The sequence below is a fragment of the Caenorhabditis remanei genome, chromosome IV (genome assembly GCF_010183535.1).
Source record: "Caenorhabditis remanei strain PX506 chromosome IV, whole genome shotgun sequence".
In the NCBI taxonomy this organism is placed as follows: domain Eukaryota; kingdom Metazoa; phylum Nematoda; class Chromadorea; order Rhabditida; family Rhabditidae; genus Caenorhabditis; species Caenorhabditis remanei.
The window spans coordinates 12,303,036-12,322,144 of record NC_071331.1 but is presented as its reverse complement, the minus strand read 5'-3'; the positions used below and the strand labels follow the sequence as shown (position 1 = coordinate 12,322,144).

Below are 19,109 nucleotides of genomic sequence, written 5' to 3'. Positions count from 1 at the left end.
AAGAAAAAAGAGAAAAAATAGGTGGGAGAAATACAAAGAATACAGGAACTTTGGTTCACTAGCTATGGAGTTTATTTGGACGAGTGGAGACTAGATTTCTTGCTGTTTTAGGTCCTTATCAAATATTGCTGTAACATTAAAGAATGGTTTATAGAGAAACAAAACCCATAAAAATTAGCAGAACAACTCACTGACACAAAAGTTTAATAGGGTTCGTGATTGAAATGGGAATAGTTATATCAAGTTGCGAATCCCAGATTCCGAATTCCAAATAGTTCAGTTTTAGGGAAATTTCATTTTAAAAATTGTTGATTTTTCACAACTTTGAATTAAAATAAGAAACATTGAGATTAGTGTAAAAACGAAATTTGAGGAAAATTGGCTAGTTTTGTAAACTTTTTGAATCCGGAGTATCTTATCAACAAAATGTTTAATTTCCAGGTTCCAATTTTCTGAAGATCCCCTTTGTGGTTAGTGATCAGCTCGTTTGAACCATCCGCTTATATTTTTAACGTGACTTCTTTGACAAAAGACCAAAAACAGTAGAACCGGACAGGCTCTTTAATTAAAATGCTCAATAGGCGAACTACATTGAACAATATTGTTAACAATCTACTGAAGAGTAGAATTCGATCATTACAAATCTCAATTCTGAAACTGTAATTTTCGTTACATGGATTTTCTATACTGGAAACGTACAACGTACATACTACATATTCAGAATGAAATCGTAATAAAATTCATCTCTAAAAATAAAAAGTCACGTGGATTCAGAAATCGTCGTCGTCCCTTCGCAAATCCAATCAAAATCCCGGGGAGCAACGAATAGCTTTTTTATAGAAAATGAAAAAAAACGGGGAGGATAGGAGGCAAAAAATTCAATTTCCTTCCATTCTAACAGATCAAAAAGCCCGCTAAAAAATGAAAGGGTTCTCAATGAAAAACGATGGGTGGAATCGGTTTGGTAATGATTTAAAAAAGTATAGAAATGCAAAAACGAGAGATTTCTCCATTTCTCTGTCCACTTTAAAATGTGTTGTGCATTAGTAATTCGAGATTTCGTTTCGTGGTCTGCGTCTGATTTCGAAATGAAAAAAAGAGGAGTGAGCATTGAGAAACGGATGAAGAAAGGTTTCAAAAAGTTGACGAGGAGGAGGATAATGGAATTTAGGTTCAAAAAATGGTCTCGTTTCTGCAGATTTATGAGAAAAAACTTGAGAAAAAACGGAATGAATGAAATGAGAGAGATATTTTGAAGGTCGTCAAACCAACTGCCCCCAACTTCCGATTGTCATTAAATTCGGAGACAATGATAAGACGAAATGAAAATATATTGATGAGATAATTCAAGCAAAACAAAAAACGAATGCATTTTGAGGGGAGTTTGGAAATGAAACATGAAAAGAATTAGGGAAAAACAGTTTTCGAAACTTTATTCAAGGCACCGTAACTGGAAACAAGAAGTTCTGGTAACATCGTTCCTGATAATCATGACGTGTTGGTAGATTGATCAAAACTTTCTAGATGACTTCTAGTCAATCGATTTTCGAAGGAACGCCTTCATTTTTAAAAATCAGCAAGAACTAATTTTGGGATTAGAATTGGTTTTCACTGTTGCAATTACTCCATTTCTAAGAAACAGTTATAACAAAACATTAATATACGAGTACTCGAAACTTTACGAACTTTCTAAGATATGAGTCAAAATCCTCGAAATACCCGAGATTCCTGGAATGATCACTTTGAATTTCTTGAAGCCCGCAAGAACCTGAACTTGATGTCTAGATCTTTTAAAGTGCATCTAACTTCGTAAAACTCCTGACGCCTTCTCGAGTTTCCTAAACTCGGATCCTCCAATAAATTATAGATCAAGTTTTGAGAATCATTTCGAAATTTCGATTCTCTCTCATCAGACAAGTCACGTAGTCGTCCTCTGACTTACTACTTATCCGATGGAATTTCATTCGATTTCTCACGGAATTTGAAGGAATTACTCAAAAAACGTTAAAATTTGAAGGATGAAAAATTTAGATGACATGGAAAAGTGTGAGTAAACTTTTGTGGCTTTCCAAAACCGACGACGACACAAATTGGCGAGTAAACATAGCACGGAGGTTTTCGGATCGGATTTCTGGGGCACCGAAATTGGGTCTTAGGTCTCGAAACGAAGAAGGAAAGTTTCTATTTTTGGTTATGGACATATTTCTGCAGAAATTTTGAAGATAAAAATTTGTTGCACTTGAAAAGGAAAAGAGAGGGAAATTGCAAAGGGGAGGGAGAGCAATAAGGAAGTTTAGATAGCTTCTTGGAAGGATGAGAACTCTTGAAAAAAGAAACGAAACGTAGAAGATCGAATTTAAATAATTTATGACTTTTATACTAGGAGCAATAGGGAATACGAAAGGGAAAGGGGGCAGGCGATTAAAAAACTCGAAAATATCTCGAGTGGTCCGCTGGTGTTCTATCATTTTTATCAACACATGACTGGCATCATTTTTCACTGGAGCTTAGTGTAAACTCATAAGAAAACAAACATTGTTTCACTTTTCACATATCACGGGGTTCCATTGAAAATGTTTCATAGTAACAATTTCAAATAGTCAAAAAAAATCTAGGAAGCTAATGTTAAGTTAGCCAATTCTGTATTTATTTTGGGTTCCCCGAAAAGGTGAAAAAGCTGGCCGAATCGTGGGAAAAACATCGAGAACTTTCCAAATAAATGTGTTCTGTCGTCGACTTTCATCTTGTCAATGACCTCTGCACTAGTACACAAAAAGATAACATACAAAACGTATCAGCATCATCATTTTCCGAACGGCTCAAATTTCATTCCTTCTGGTTTCTTTGTTACTCTCACATTTCAAAGATACTACATAGAGAAGTACAGATGGAATACCTTGAAGTTATGCATAGAAATAATGACACTGTGAAACTGTTTCTGCCAATTCACAGATTCCTGGTTTTTGAAACTCAGAATCTCGTGCATTGTGATGCTCAAGAATCCAATGGACCACTAAATCTTGAGGAGCAAACTCTTCAAAAAACCACTCAAAGCCAACCATCGAGCACTTCTTTCTCATATCATCCCCAATTAATCTAAATGAACTCATCATTTCCGAATTCTTCCCAAACCAATTGACTAATATACTTTTTTGAACGCGAAATGGATAATGTGATGGGTGGGTAGAAAAGAGAAAAAGAAATCTGCAGGAAAACGACGAGTCATGTGTCATTTGTGCTCTTCAATGAGTTCTTTTCTGCAGTTGGGAAGAAAAAGAAGAATGGATAAAAGAAGGAGGATTCAATTGGTTTCTAGATATTATTGTAGTAATTTTTCTGAAGATTTTTATTGTTTAGAAGAGGAGAATTTGCAGAAACAGGAGTTGTAGTTTGAGAGCTCTTTGTAATACAAATCACAGAGATTTAAAACGTAAAAATGGGATGAAAAAAAGTGAATCAGATTTCTGACACACTAAAATAGTGAGTTTCCTGAAAAATGGAACTCTTGTTATTGTGGAAGTTGTCAAAAATAGAAAATATGAGAGAGCACTTTCAACATTCAATGGGTGATCCTTCCTTCTTCTTTGAAACGCAACACAGATATAAATCATTGCGAAACGAAAAAGAGAATCCTCTGGAGAGTTGGAACACACAGACATATTTCGGAAGACTGCGACACTCCCTGAACAAGTCAAAGATACTGACCCGACTGATTGATTAGGTGAAAACGAAAGGGATGGAGATGAGGAGCAGGAGAGGGAAAAAGAAGAAGAAGTAGGTGATTGAGATTGATGGAGTCGAAGTACATGAGATATTTTGAAACATTTGGAGATGGGTTGGAGAACTTTTTGAGTGACTGGGAAATGCTTGTTGTTTCAGGTTCACACGAAACGTTCGTGTCGTGTTTATGATACATTATCGTACTGTTTCAATAGAAAAATGAATTAAAGTATCAAATCAGTGAACAATTTATGTCGTGATATTGCTACTCACTTCTTTTGTCTGATTACCTGTGAAGATGATGAAAATTTCGAATGTTACCGTTTCACTTTATTCATGAATAATCGAAGAAACGTATTTTTTAAAAGTTTTTTTTTTCATCAATGATTGTTGCCAGATGCATTTCAAATGATCTATCTACATTATAAGTGCAACTAGTGTTTTGACATAACAACCATTACTCGTTTCATGATTTCTTTCCCTTTGGAACCAACTTCCCACCAGTACACCATTACTTAATAAATGTTATTTTCAATTTTATAAACATTACCTGTTTCAAAAAATGCTTATTTTCCCCATAGTTCAAATAATATCAGTTTGATGTGACATCCGTATTTACGATATCTTGAATCCAAATAAAAACCAACTAACCTTATCCGCACTATTCTTGTTACTTCTCATATTCTTCTGTCGCAGAAAATATGCTCGATCTCTGTCAGTTGCGATCACAGAAACACGTTTCGTCGTAGATGCTCCCGTATTCTGTGTTGGTGGCGTTTCCCGTTTCTGTAATTTCAATATTTGAAAATTTAGAAGGAATGTATTGGTATTTGATATGTTTCCTCTGAAACTTAATTAGGTTTTCATTTCTCTAAGAAATAATAAAAATACAGTTAACATTGTTTCGCGGCGCCAAAAACTCACAGTTTTTCAGATTCAAGAAGCTCCAAAAATACTAAAATATTGTTGCCAGACACCTCTGTTTACGTTGTCGAAATGGAAAAAAGGAAGGAAAGGTTCCCACGAAAAACATTATTTTCTATGCTTCATCAGGTTTTGGGAATGCATTTATCTCACGATTTCCAGTTAACAAGCAGAAAACTTTTTTCAGTTTCAACTAGATTGTATAACTTACAGAAATTTTAAATAAACAATAGGCATTTTTTTGGAAATTTTTCAAATGACTGGGTTCCACATGGCCAATTTCTCACCTGTTTATCAAGGCAGAATCCCAATTTTTGAAGTACACGCATCTTCAATAGTAAGGGTCAATAAATCAGAATCGTTTTTGAAACAAAAAAAGAAAATAAAGAAGGAAGGGACCTCAGGGAAAGTGTGTTTATGCGTGGGAATTCAGGAAAGATGAGAAAAAAGAAAAGAAGAGACAACCAGAAATTAGACTAAATGGGGCGAAGAGGAAGAATGGAAGACAGTCTGAGAAGGTGAAGTGGTCGTGGATTAGAAGGGAATCATTATTCGAAGAGTTCCTTCTGGAGAGAACGGGGAAGTGGAAAGTGCAAGACGTTTATGGGATCACATCAAAGAATATTCAATAACAATGTTTAATTCTCTATTTTCATCCATAGACATTGATGTGTTGAATGAAACAGTTGACGTTGAAAATGACGTTTCTGAATCTTTAAAGATTCTAGTTACAGGTGCTTTTGCTGGAGTTATTGGAAAGAGAAACTGAGATTCAAGGACCAAAAATTATTACCTTTATGTTTTTTATAGGAATGCTCAATACAATTCGCAACGAATCCTAGTAGAATCGTAGTAGTCGAAACAACTATTAAGAAATGAAATTTATGAATCTGAATTCGAAATCTCTTTTTTTAGAATTAAGATTAACTGAACGCTATGCATTGCTAATTTCTAACATTAAAATGGTGGCTTTCCGATGAAAAATGGAAAAATTAATAGGAAAGTCCTGATTATTGTAAAAAGTTATTCAAGTTTTTGGGTGGAAACTAAAATAGGCTTTGAGGTAAATCTCATACCTCATGCCTCACTGAAGCAATAATTCTGATTTAGATAAAAGCTACAGTCACAACATGGTTGATGGTGAGACGTGATTTAAACTTTGGTTCTGAATCAGTAGAATTCTGATTCATGAAAAACCTGGCAAGGCGACTACAATTTATCAAACATACAAAAATGAACATGCTAGTTCTCTGACATACTAAATATTTCAAAAATTCAGAACTATTTTCTATCAAAAATGGTTCGAAGCATGAAAACGCTAGAATTCTACGGAAAGCTAAAGAGAAAAGTTGAAAAATCCGTTTTACTTTACAGTATGTTGTGTGTTTCCAATGATAAAAAATCGTCTCCTCTCCTCCTGCTCCTTCAATTTTTTCATTTCGTCTTCTCCTCCTCCCACTTTCAGAATGTATTCTTTCAGGTGACTGTTTGTTTTCTATTGTCTCTGAATCTCTCCGATTCTGACAGTATTCCTTCGAAGAAAAAAAAGTTCGGTGAAACATGAATTGTGACTGTGGAGCAAGAATAGGAGAAGGAGAAGGGCAAAGTATAGAAATGATTATTGGACATCGGAACGGAAACTTGTTACGAAACAGGGACACAAATAGCTTGAAATTGAACGCGTTCGAATTTTGATAAAAGGGAATTCTCAAAAAACGTGGTGTATCCTAGCGTATTCTTTATTATTATAATGAAATGTGTTGCATGTCAAAGATACAGAATTCTATTCCAGTACAATATGAAATTAACAGCGAATGACTAAGAATTTATAAGATTTCAAGGTAGTGATGAAACAGGTACTACTCTTTCCGGTTTCCAACTGTTTGTTTAACTCCAACTGTTTCATTCAAAAGTTATTTTACTGAAATTATTCACAAATACAGTACATCTTTACCTCTCGTTTCTCTCAACATCTTTACTATTAACAAACACCAAATTCTGTGTGTATGTGTGTATGTCGCCGATCCTACCGCCCTTCCTACTGAACCGATTTTCTTCGAACTTGGACCAAAAGATCTGAAATTTTCCCCTCGCAATGCCCGTCTATTTTTTTTAGTTAGAATAGGTCTCAACTAGGTCACTAGGCGAAAAAACACGGTTTTCAAGCCATTCAGTGGTTTTCGTTTCCGAAATAGGGAAATAGGAGTTCACGGGGGAAATAATTATAGAACTTTTTCTTTCTTCAAATGAATTCACCTTTCTTCCCTAAAACCGTAACTGAACAAGCTTTTGCGTCTCGACTCCGCCAACTGCCATTACAGACCATTCTTTTTTTTTCTCTCGCACAACAAAAAGATGAATAAATTATTATTATTATTATTAACTCCCTCATCTCGATTGACCTCCGTCCTCTACTCCAATATAGATCAGAAGTTTCTCGAAAAAAGTTTTTTCTTGAGGAGAGCACATAAATATTCAATTTATACACATTTCCTCTCACCGATGTCCCCATGAAGGCAAAAAAAAGAAACAAATTGGAAGGACGTAATGTATTTTTATGAGTCAGGCGAGCAGGAAATTAGGAATGAAGACGAGCAAAGACTGATAGAAAATATAGAAAAAATTATAGAATACAGTTTTAATTAAGTTATAATCCTTAGCTCGGGCTTGTCTCATCTATTTTCCAGAGTTTCCGTTCTGAAAATTACGTGAAAAACATCAAGAGAAAAGTGCAAAAGTAACCGACTGAAAATGGATCTTATCCCGTCTTTTTATAAGAGGAGGGACAAAAGAATATGTTAAACATATACATCTCACACAACACTCACTTACTCATATCTACATGACAAAATGGAAGAAAAATGGGAAGAGAAGGGGGAAAGAGGTGAGAAAAATGGACTCTATTTTGAGACACTTTCTTCCATTTTATGCAGTTTTTGGGTTTCATGAAGATCTGTTCTTTCCAACTTTTGTGTGATGGTCAGTTTTCAAACTACCTATTTTGTAATTTTGGATTCAATAGGCAATTTTTAAGATGAATAAAAAGCATACATAGCAAGTTATTGTTTCAGGTTTTACTTATAACTTCTAGTTAAAACAGTGAAAGTTGACCGGAATTATATGTCTCAAATTATGTTTTAAGGCACTTCAAAATCTTCTTTGGTAACTTCAGTTAAGTCAATGGAATGATGGAACCTAGGCAATGATTATTGTTCTGGGAAATTGTTACGGTTTGATTTTCACAAGACAATTCTAGTTTTCTGGATGTTTAGCTTTACGAAAAAGAATAGTTAATGAAGCTCGGCGTCCAAGTAAAAACCCAAATATATTGTTGAACATCGTTTTGAGATTTGCAAATTTTTCGTAAACTTGCTCACTTTTACATAATTTCCTCTTTGGTCTCAATTCTGAACATATATGTGAAGTCGAAACTCTTTTATACAGTAGAACTGAAAGTTAAAAGTAGGGTATTCTCAGATCAGCTCTCTGAAACTGCAATCATTGTGAATCTATCTTTAAGACTTTCTCGAGTTTGAATTCCAAGTTGATGACTGAGGTTGTTCTATTATCAAAGTAATAATAAACAACTGTGATCGGTATCAATTAACTGTTTTTCAAATGAATTCTTGGGGCAACAGTTGAATGATTTGTTAACTAGCACTCAGAAAGTATTCAACAGATAAGTTAATTTAGCAACAAATTTGATGATTTCAAGCTTAAAACCAAGCTTATAACAAAGACTCACCGATTGAGAACTCATATTTCAAAAATATTGATTCGAATACAAAACAGAAAAAAGATTAGTTGAAATATCAAGAGAATGATGCAGAAAGAGAAATAAGACAAAATGAATATTCTAGAGCAAAAAAGTTATTATGGAAATTTTTATAAAAATGCAGATATAATTTATGTTGGACTCTCGTGACCCGGAAAAAAGTTGTACTATTGCATGTATCTCAATGGGAAAACTGAGAGAAAATGAATTACAGATAGAATGAGCGTCTATCAAAAAATATAATAGAAATTGTGACCACTGATGTCAACTGAACAACTGTAGTTTTCTATCTTTGATGAAACAGAAAAAATCAAATCTTCAAACTCTCACCTCCATCAAATCCGGCAAACTTCCGTTCTCTCCTTTCCCTCTTCCACGTAATGCAATCGACTGTAAATGAACGGGATCCTGATCTCGACCTGTTCCAGATCCATGTTGAAGTGAGAATCGACGACGAGCCGAATCGATTGAAGCAGCTATTCTTCCACGTCGTTTCGTTGGACCACTACTACTCGCAGAGCCAGGTGCAGGAGATGATGAGGAACCACCAGCATTCTCGACATCAATTGAGAATCGACGGAGGAATGAGGTGACTGACATTCGAGGAGAACAAGGAGTGATATGCCTGAAAACTAGATATTTCACCATCAGACAATAATTGTAATGATACGGTTTTAAATGAAATGACCAATGTTAACAAAGATGAGTCTAATTTTATATAACTATCGTGAAACTGAAAAAAATTGAGCATCTTGCAATTAGTGTTAACCGCATGTATGAAATCATTATGAGAGAAATCAAAAATAGAACAAATAATGTATCTCGTTTGCTCTTGCAAACAAGTGAGATACAAAATTTGTAGGCATAGAAAAAGAGATCACTCTGAATATTTGTAAATTTTCCCCCCGAGATTCATCAATGCATGAAATCAGGAAGGTGTGCTCAAAAACAGAAACAAAAAATGGGCATTCGAGAGGAAAAGGAGCGAAACGAATTATATGAATTGCTCCGGGCTCAAAAGGAACATCGATGTATAGGACACGCCCATTTCTACTTGAAAAAGGAGGATGGGCGTGGTGTTCGGTGAATAAGAAGAAACGGGAGAAGAAAGTTGGTTCCCAAACTTTAAAATAAAGAGAAAAAAAGCGAATGGTGGAAATTCGAAAAGCTATTTTAATGACTCCCCTCCATCTAATGACGGGTTTCGAACAAAAGAAGGAAATGACGGAGACATTTTTTAGAAGTTGACTTGAAAAGGAAAAGTTATTTTGGACCCGTTTAAAGCATTGGAGAAGCCCCATATGTCGGTTAGAAACCTGGGGTATGAAACGGTAAATTTTATAAGTATTTGTACAGAGATGAAATTTTTTATGATTTGAAAAATGATACAGCCGTGATTGTGGCAGATGTGATTTATTGAAGTTTTTCTCTGTTGCGATCTTGTTGGTATACGAAGCAAGGTTGGGAAACTGTCCGAAAAAGTGCTTGCATGAAGCAATTTTAAGTAACTGAATATTTCAGGAAATGGCATGTAAACCTATGCACATAAACCCAGCTATCTGTTTTCACACGATGAGAGAAGTTATAACGAGAAAATCAATGTTCTAATTAAGAATAAAACACTAGTAGCTGACAAGACAGTTTTATGAAACATTAAATTAAAGACTTTTTGCGAAATCAAAAAAAAATCCTTAAAATTGTTTCCTAACAGTATATAATTAGAATTCTTAAAAATGCTTTTCAAATTATCTGATTATATCACTTATCTGAAAATTCTTCAGTCGAATGTTTTCTGAATTATAGAAAAGATACTGTAATCTGCCATAGAACTTCAGTACAAGACTTGAAAGTAATTTGGAGATCATTAGAAACAGTCATTTAAGTTCTGTGAAGTTTTTTGAAAGCCTTCGAGCATTCTTTTGGTCATTTGATCCATCTCGAATATTATTTGAAAAGAAGACTAATAAGTTGCAATTGAAAATTGATTTCAGCCAATTATAGAAAAGTTTCTCTACTGTTTCAGACAGTTTTCAACAGTCTGTTTGTATGAATTCAAGTCAATAACAATTGGATAAAAGGTTTGAAAACACTTATCGTTTGGTTTACACAACACTAGACGGAATTAGATTTTGGATCGACTACCTTAGTTGACTTAGCATTCATGACTCACTTCTAGATGACGGCTAGAACAGAAAACAAAACGAGAAGAAAGTTCTAGGTCAAAGATTCGGAAGTCCTTATCTTTTGAAAAAGTGAAAAGAAGAAGAAGCCAAGCGACTGAAGTACTAGAAAGTGTCGTGTGAACCTCGTCTTCCTCTCCTGATACCTCCATCCGAAAAGCATGAAACGGACACGACGGATTAAGGAGCAGTCGGCAGGAGGAGCTCCAAGAGGTGGTGGACACACACACACACACACACACATGAGAGAGGATAATGAAGAGCAATGACAGAAGACACACGGGAAAAAAGAAGAAGTGTGAGCAACCACACGTCTTCTTCTTCTGCTTCTTCCCCAATGTCGTCCGTTTTCTGCGCTTCACTCCGGTGAGTGCGGGAAAGGAAAACACTCGCATTCCCCTTGATATCACTCTCCGATTTGTGTACTCTCTCTCTTACTTTTGTGGAAGTCTGGAAATGAAAGAGAAAGGAAATAGTGAGAACTGGAGACTCGAAAAAAGAATAGGAGTGAACAAGGTAAATAGGCTTCGTTGTGGAAAAATAAATAAAAAAGAAAAGAAAGAAGAGATGGGAAGATATGGACTTCTGTTGTTTTATGGTTAGAAATATGAATTTGTGGGAGAATGGAATATTAGAATAGGATCCAGCCAGGTAGAAGTTTTGACTTCTTTTTTGGTATGATCATTGAATTGTTATACGGGAAAAACGTACTGTAGAAGGTATCAAATTGGACGAACCGAAGCTTTTCGATTCTCCGAACAACCCGGAAAGGTACTAACTTAGCAATGAGGAACCGTTAGTTCGCAGTTCTCTTGAAAAACTGGAAACTGACTAGTAACTTCAGTTTCAGCACCTCACGTTCTGCATCTCTATGGACTTTGACCGTCATTCAGCCATTAACAAACACCAACGGTATATTAGAAACTACTCCTGTTTCGATTACACTATTAAATCAAACCCTATTAATCAAAATCGTTGGGTCGAATATTTTTATACCACATGATTTTGAAGTGTCTCATCCGAAATCGCAACATTGTGATCTCGATAACTGCAAGCTAAAAGTGAATGTTTTTTCGGAATCAAAACAAAAAGCATTCAATTCGCAAAATATTTTCTAGAAACGGTAACTTTTATTTGGACATTTTTTCCTGTTTCAATACGGCTTCTTCACAGCTTCTGAGTATTTAAAACTGATCCGGCAATGAGAAATCGCAGAACTTATCGAGTGAATATATTTTAGATTGAATACATTGAAATTTTCTCTTGAGTTTTTGAATAGAAAACTTTTTATGACACAATGCTCCACTTCAATGCAAAAATAGACAAAACGAAACAATTGGAAGGGAAAAAGATAATGAGAAAGCTAGAAAGGGCGGGGAAAGAGATCCAATATTGCAGAAATTGGAAGAGCAACACGTCGAGCAACTTGTGAATCGATGACCCATATCGCTGATTTCAACACATCCAGGCTGGCAAATTCCACTACAAGAACGTTCGAACATGTAGATGTTTGAAGGAGAATCGGACGAGTAGAGGGACCAAACCTAGAATGAAATTTAATGAAGAATGATTTTTTCTGTAAAAATACATGGATGTCCAGAAGGAGAACGCTGTGATAAAACGATTTTGAAGTAATGACTCTGATATCATTTCAATTAAAATGTGCTAACTTTGAAGCAAAAATTGTTCCGTTCTGCGATTAAAAACTCATTACAGTCTCCTAAAATGTTGATAATTACGAGTCCCTTCATTATTAAAAACTTCGAAATATTAATATTTCAAATTCCGTTGTTTTCATATTTTATGTGCCGTGCCATCTCATAAATATCCTGATGAGATTCTGAATTCCTGTTTATGAATGAATATGTGAGACGGAATCCATTAAATACCAATCTCGAAAAACAATTTCCCCTTCTTCATCTTGAAAAAAGACTACATCGAGCCTTGGTGTACATTAATGCGTATCTCATTCCCTCCTAACCTGACACTCTCCTTTCTCACAATCGACCCATCCGGCACTTCGAGCATTCTGGAAGCATGTCGAATTGGTCGTTTCGCCGTAACACGAATAGCAGAGATGGGCGTTTGACGATAACGGAAAAAATAAGAAAATAAGGACGAGAGGGGTCATTTGAAAGAGGGACTCTGGAGAGTTGAAGAAATCTGAATACAGAGGGGAAACACGAGAGAAAGGGGCTCAACAAGTGACACAAATTGGGATGGACATCATAGAGAGCTGTATCGAATCGAACTATTTATGTTTGAGGTTTAACAAAAAAGAAACAATTGAAAAAGGCAAAAAAAACTACACTAGAAAACAAGACATATCAATTACTTGAGTTTTAACTTCTTTTTCCTTGCCAATGTTTTCTGTGGAATGTGTCATCAGCATAATCTTGTGTTGGGAGACGTTTCATTTGGCGATACGGCTGCTGTCCGAGATCCGGTTGGGGGAAAAGCTTTTGAATTTTGTTAAATTGAGCACTAGTCATTGATTGTTTACCGCCGGCGCCAGTTTCTCCGAGGGTTCCCTGAAATTGAGGACTTTATTGGAATTCTTGAGAGGAAATGAGGGGAATAGTGCACTTTTGAAAGAAATAATATAGCTATTGGTTCTGATAAATTAATTAACCAAATTGTCAACACAACCGGTTGTTTCTTTTTTCAACTTAAATATTTATTGTTTCTTAAGAACCATTTAGGAATTTTTTAATTTAAAATTGCAATCACTAACCTTTCTAGCCGCTTCCCGATAAGCAGCAGCTTCTTCAGCTCCTTTGTGAACACAATCCATGTAAAGTGTGTGCTGTTTCGCACATGGAACATCGTCAAACTCCCACTTTTTCAGACATCCGAATAATGCTTGCAATTCTTGTGTACATGAAGAACCTGAAAAATTGAGATTGTTGAATTTTATTCTGGTTTTTGTGTAGTTTTCTTTTAGAAACAGGAAAAATTACATTTTCGTTTGTGAGCAAATATAACTATTTTTGTACCGATATTGAGTTTTTTAAGTTTAATTCTTTTTCCAAATTTAAATGTGAAGACTCACTTGCTGCTCGTGGTTTTTGTCCTGCTTGAACACGATTTTTCGAAGCGAGCGGCAAGATTTCGGAGAAGACGGTCACTTTTGGATAAATAGACTTGCCACGAGCCAACGCTTTTTCTTTTAGGAGAGGTGATGAGAATAACATCTGAAAACAGCAAAAATTACATTAGTTTTATTTATGAGAAACAGCCGAAAAAATGTCCAAAGATATTGTCCGAGTGGAGTACACGGTCAGCGTGTCAGTGGAGCGCTCTTGCATTGCGTTAATTTCAGCACATTTTTTCCATTTTTCCATTAAATTTCTTGTAAATTCTGTCGTAATCCACGTTTTTAATTACAAATTATCCTTCCAGAAGTTCTAAAAGCTAGATTTGTTTTTTTTTTTCAGAATGACCGATAACGAAGAAGTTGCTCCTGTCGCTGCTCGTCCGATGACTGCCGAAGAACGTCGGCAACGTCGTCTTGCCAAAATTTTAGGAAATCCAGAAGAAAGAATTAATCGAATTTTGAATAATGGAGGTGATGAGAACGGAAAAAGACACGCACCGGCTATCGAAGGAGGTGAAGGATACAACATTCTGCCGAGTGAGTTGAAAAAATTAAGTTTTCTTTTTTAGTGAAACCTTCTAAACATATTTCTTCTATCTGTGATAAATAGAGTTTTCTTTCCAAAGTCTAGCGTTATAAATTTCAAAAAATTGATTTTGTAAACTATAATTGTGGCATCGGTTATCGTGACGAACCCAGGGCTTCAAACCAAGACTGTCAAAAAGGCCGTGCGCCGATTCTATATCTCAGTTCCCAGCCATGGAAAATTTTCGCTTCTTCAGGCGGCCTTGTAGAGGACCAAAAGATTAGTCGATGTACAAAAATTCAGCCCATTTGGTTAATCCGCAGCATCGGCGGCCGGCCGTACCACATCCTTGCTTCAAACCGTTAATTATTTCAAAAATCTAATTATACAACATGGCCGGGAATATTTATAATTTACATGCCTGTTTCAAACTCGCACCCGTATCGTTTTTCGGTATTTTGCAATAGTAAATTTCCGTTTTTCTTTTTTAAGTCTTGTTTTTTCCAGATCCAAGCACCAATGGGAATGCACTTACCACGACAGATGAAGAAGTGGACGCAATGGTCGATAACTTCACTGGTTTTAACAGTGGAATTCCTCCCGGATTCCCTCCAGAATTTGCCCAGTTCGCTCAGTTCTCTGGAGCCGGTTTGACTCCATTAAATCTAAATCAAGGACCTCCACTGCCACCTGTAAAAGGAATAAATGTTCCACTTGTTGCTGTTATTCTCGGTCTACTCTCTCGTGCCATTATGCTGTTCTCTGGACCCATAAATATAGGAATTCTCTGGGCTATCTTCTACGTAACACTTGTATCTCGATATTCGGCTGCTGGACTTAATAATCAAACAAGAAACGAACTTGCTGCAGTTTTTCAAGCGATGGGATCAGGAAATGTTCTGGAGAAAATCAGTAAGTGTCGAATTTCGTTTTATTTGATAAAAATTCATTCGCTTGTTTTTCTTTTCAGTGAACGCCGGATTCAAAGTAATCGAATTCATACAGACTACAGTCACATTCGCAGCCAGCTTCCTTCTCGCTCATATGATACTTGAACTTTACGATTTTTCTGCTGATTATCAGCTTGTCTTTTAATATTTGGGTAATCATCATTGTGTGTACATAAATTTTATTTATATAAAACTGTAAAATCGGGATTTGACAGGAGTTTCAGATTTGACATTCTTATAGATTCCCAGGATCCCTCATTCGATAAACTTGGCCTACGGGAAGAAAACCAATAATGTCTTCTGCGATGCAATGCGAGTAGTCAATTACGCAATAAGTATATTTACCGAGTGTTGGTTGGCAACGTCTAACTGTTCAATAATTACTGGCAGCTATTTCCGAAAGTACCAATCTGGACGATTCGTCAATGTAACCCTTCAGAGTGATAAATTAGAAATGTCAGGATCAGACTGAGTCATCATCCCACATTTCTCTCTTTTGCAAGCCTGCTCATCCCAATCAATTTCTTTTCGCAATGAAAAATTCTTTGGCAGACTCAAAAGCTAATGAAACAGAGCACTGATCGCTTCAATTTCTTCTTTTTTTCTTCTCTTCACGCCTGCTTTCTCTCCATTCTCCCAACTATTTCTTATCCCTAAACTCTTTTTTCTAATATCTCAACTCTCTAATGAACCATTGGAGAGGTCACCCATTGGTACAGTTGAAATAGTGTATGATCTGTGGAGAGTCGATACGGAGCATCTGCCGATTGAAGAAAGAGTCGAGGAAGAAAGGGTCAGAAGAAGAGAGACAACACAGACAAAAAAGTTATCTCTTCTCGCAACAGAGGGACCTTAGTGGCCGATAGATCGGGCAGAGAAGATGGCGGTCCGTGTTTGTTTTAACCAAGAGACTGACCCTCAGCTAACTCTCTCTCTACGTCTTACTTCCCCCGTGTCCTCGGCTAACGTTCTTGTTTCGATTGGACCGTCGTTCGTACAAACATACTTTTTACTATCTCTCTCTCCCTTTAGGTTATTTCTCTCTCTCTCCTCTGACCCATTATCACTTCTTGATGATGATGATGATTATATTGTTTGCGGGTACGAGAGAAAAAGACAAGTTGTACAAACTGTTTATTGGCAGAGAAAGAGCGCGCGAGAACGTTCCTTGTGCAAGATTTGATTGATTTGAAAAGGGCGGCTCTTAAGTTTTAGTATTACCTCTTGTTTTGACATTCATTGTGTTTACCGTTCCATGAACTATATTTTAGGTGAGGGGAGATTTGTGCCATTATTTTCCTCTCAAGTCGAATTATCGTATTACAGAAATTCTAATCTCTAATTAGAAGTACCCGTTTTATCATATTGCCTTGCAATTAAACTTACATCGAAGAACAAATATGATATGTCTACTTCAGAACTTATTTCAGTGTAAAAATAACTAGGGAATATGTTCTAGAATAAGTTTACAGACAGAGCTTAATATTCGAAATCTGAAACCATTCTGATTCTGAAAATGCATTCGGCAGTATGACAGGTTTTCAGTCGTAAAGTAAAAAGTTAGAAGCGAATTTTCTGGAATATGGATGTAAACTTATAGATACTGAATCTAAATCTGGAACCAGCGGGATTTCAGCTCCAGGATAATGTATACCAGAACACCCTCTAACTTGCGAAGTTGTCTCAAATATATCTAATACAGTTCTAACTTTAAATTTAAAATAGGCTTTCTTTTAAGACGTACATATAACTAGGATTTCGAGTCAACTAGGATTTATGTTTCACCATTTCCGTAAAACTGTGAGTTTGTGAAATTTTTCAATTCTCATATATCAATTTTTGAATTTTCCTATTTCATTTAAAGACGTCTGCACAGGTGTCGCCTCTGTATGTACAAACTGAAATTTACTTGGCACACTAATTTCAGTTTCACATCTTCCATAAGTGGTACTTGTTCCTAATGGCTTATTGATTGTCTTGTATGAGCATGTACATTTTCTCGAATTGAGTCAGAAATTATCTCAATGATTATCTATTCACAATTTGTCTAAAATCCTATCTTTACGACTTTTCTTTTCATCTCACTTCTTCAATCTCCGCTTCATTTCCAGCCAATTCCTCCAATAACTTCTCCACCTGCCTAATCCTCTCTCCTCACCTCAATCCATCTCCGACTCCCCATAATTCCTCCATTTCACCTTTCCATCCCTCTTTCAAATAACCTTGATGATTATGATTATGATTCCCGATCACTGATAATGAACGTCTTCTCTCCGTCTATCTCTCTCTAATCCTCTTCATCTACCACACTATTTCCCTTCGTCCGTGTTCTTCCAATTCGCCTCTAACATTGTCGTGCAGCAGTAGAAGACTGTTGTAAAAGTGTACTGTCTCCCCCTTCTCCACCTTCCAATCTGTTCTCAATTTCATAGCAATAAGAGAGCTCTTCGAGGGGTCTCAACTAACAGCTGTTCGCCAGACCCCTTGCATTCTTTTCCTAAATTATTGCGTTTTATGATAGTCTTAAATTCCTATGATGACGTCATCAGTCCTAGTTTATGACACGTTTTCCTACATTGGATTATTTTAATAGCAGAATGTATCGGAACACAACAATAAATTGAATAAGTTCCTATTTAGTTAGATAATAACTCGAGTCCTTTTTTTTTACATTCAGTCCAGGAATAAGCTGAAACATATCTCTTGTTACAAAAACTAATCCTTCTGGTTCTTCAAATTTGTATCACCGGTTTCAACTACAGCAGCATTTCACCTTCTAAAGTTTCCGATTTTTTCTTTATTTGCTAATTGTAATTATTTCAGTTTCTGATACTTTTGAAAATCTATTTCATATATGTTCTCTACTTCCAATCTGGCTTTCATTCTTTACTTGAACTTCTGAAATCCGAATTCACAGCATTTTTGCTTCTGGAATTTCGAGTAAGATCAAGTTGATATCAGTACATTGCTTAAACTATCCATAGATTTTCCAATATCTTTTGTTGATTTTTACTGTTTCCCAATTCGCATATGTCGTTCGTATTTCAGTAACGGTAATAATTTTAAACCCCAATGCAAATAATTCTGCTTTTTTCAAACTCCTATCAATTCTCTTTCCCGTCCATCTTCCCTCTCTTCTCATTCGGTACCATGCGCGGTGGTTTCTGTCCTCCAACACGTGCTCTCCAGCTGTGAATACCGACTTAAACAACCATCCTTCTTCTTCATTTCCTTCAGTCTTCGTGCACTTTCTCCTTTTTCTTCTTCTCCTTGCTCCGATCCTCGATACGACATTTGTTGCACACACATTCAATAAAAAATCGGTGTGTCGCCTTCTCCGAGTATCAAAGAGAAGAAAAAAGAGGTTGGAGGTGGAAGAAGAGAGCCATTTGTCTCCTGTCTTCTCCCTCTCTTCATCCGAGTTGAGGTCAACTTCAATGAAGAGAGATTCCATCGAATTTTTTGATTTGAGATTGCTTAGAACTTTCGAAAATCTTCGTTTTCTGATTTTATGGGTTTGGATTTTTTGTAAGCTTTGACACTACTCCAGCCTTTGAAAGATCTGAAAATTAATTGATATTGAAACAGAAAGTTTGGATGTCGTTCAAAAACTTTATTCTATTTTGAAAGGGTTTTTATTTTTCTTGTTATTTCCATTTCAACAAAAAGTGGCAACGATTTGTAGCTGGGTTCTGAGTTACTCAAAGAATTATTCTTTTCTGGGGTTACCCCAATTTATCTAATTTCCAATTTACAATCTGATAACCCATTTTCCAATATTTCTTTGTACTTACAAATATTTTTTAGAAATTTTCAGCCCTGCAACTGCTCCTTGCAAATTCTCTCTTTCTGTTTTGAATTTGACATCTATAAATTACTGTATCCGATTTTCCTTATTTCCTTTCCACAACTCTACTTTTATTACTGTAACTTTCCC

General features: G+C 35.9%; 4 protein-coding genes across 4 annotated transcripts; 1 reads left to right on the top strand and 3 right to left on the bottom strand.

The window, feature by feature from the left end:
- Nucleotides 1-4,335: 4,335 nt before the first annotated feature.
- Nucleotides 4,336-9,019, bottom strand: GCK72_013518 (uncharacterized protein; the record flags this gene model as incomplete). Its single annotated transcript, XM_053729879.1, has 2 exons — nt 4,336-4,506; nt 8,750-9,019. The coding sequence occupies 2 exons, from the start codon at nt 9,017-9,019 to the stop codon at nt 4,336-4,338; spliced, it is 441 nt and encodes a 146-aa protein (XP_053584651.1).
- A 2,943-nt stretch (nt 9,020-11,962) lies between these two features.
- GCK72_013517 (uncharacterized protein) lies at nt 11,963-12,627 on the bottom strand (the record flags this gene model as incomplete). The annotated part of the gene is made up of 2 exons (XM_003101296.2): nt 11,963-12,143; nt 12,581-12,627. The coding sequence occupies 2 exons, from the start codon at nt 12,625-12,627 to the stop codon at nt 11,963-11,965; spliced, it is 228 nt and encodes a 75-aa protein (XP_003101344.2).
- A 314-nt stretch (nt 12,628-12,941) lies between these two features.
- On the bottom strand, nt 12,942-13,793 carry GCK72_013516 (uncharacterized protein; the record flags this gene model as incomplete). The annotated part of the gene is made up of 3 exons (XM_003101378.2): nt 12,942-13,130; nt 13,334-13,488; nt 13,652-13,793. 3 exons carry the CDS (start codon nt 13,791-13,793, stop codon nt 12,942-12,944), a joined length of 486 nt encoding a protein of 161 aa, XP_003101426.1.
- Nucleotides 13,794-14,037: 244 nt separating this feature from the next.
- On the top strand, nt 14,038-15,317 carry GCK72_013515 (uncharacterized protein; the record flags this gene model as incomplete). The annotated part of the gene is made up of 3 exons (XM_053729878.1): nt 14,038-14,233; nt 14,730-15,134; nt 15,193-15,317. 3 exons carry the CDS (start codon nt 14,038-14,040, stop codon nt 15,315-15,317), a joined length of 726 nt encoding a protein of 241 aa, XP_053584650.1.
- Between the last annotated feature and the right edge of the window lie 3,792 nt (nt 15,318-19,109).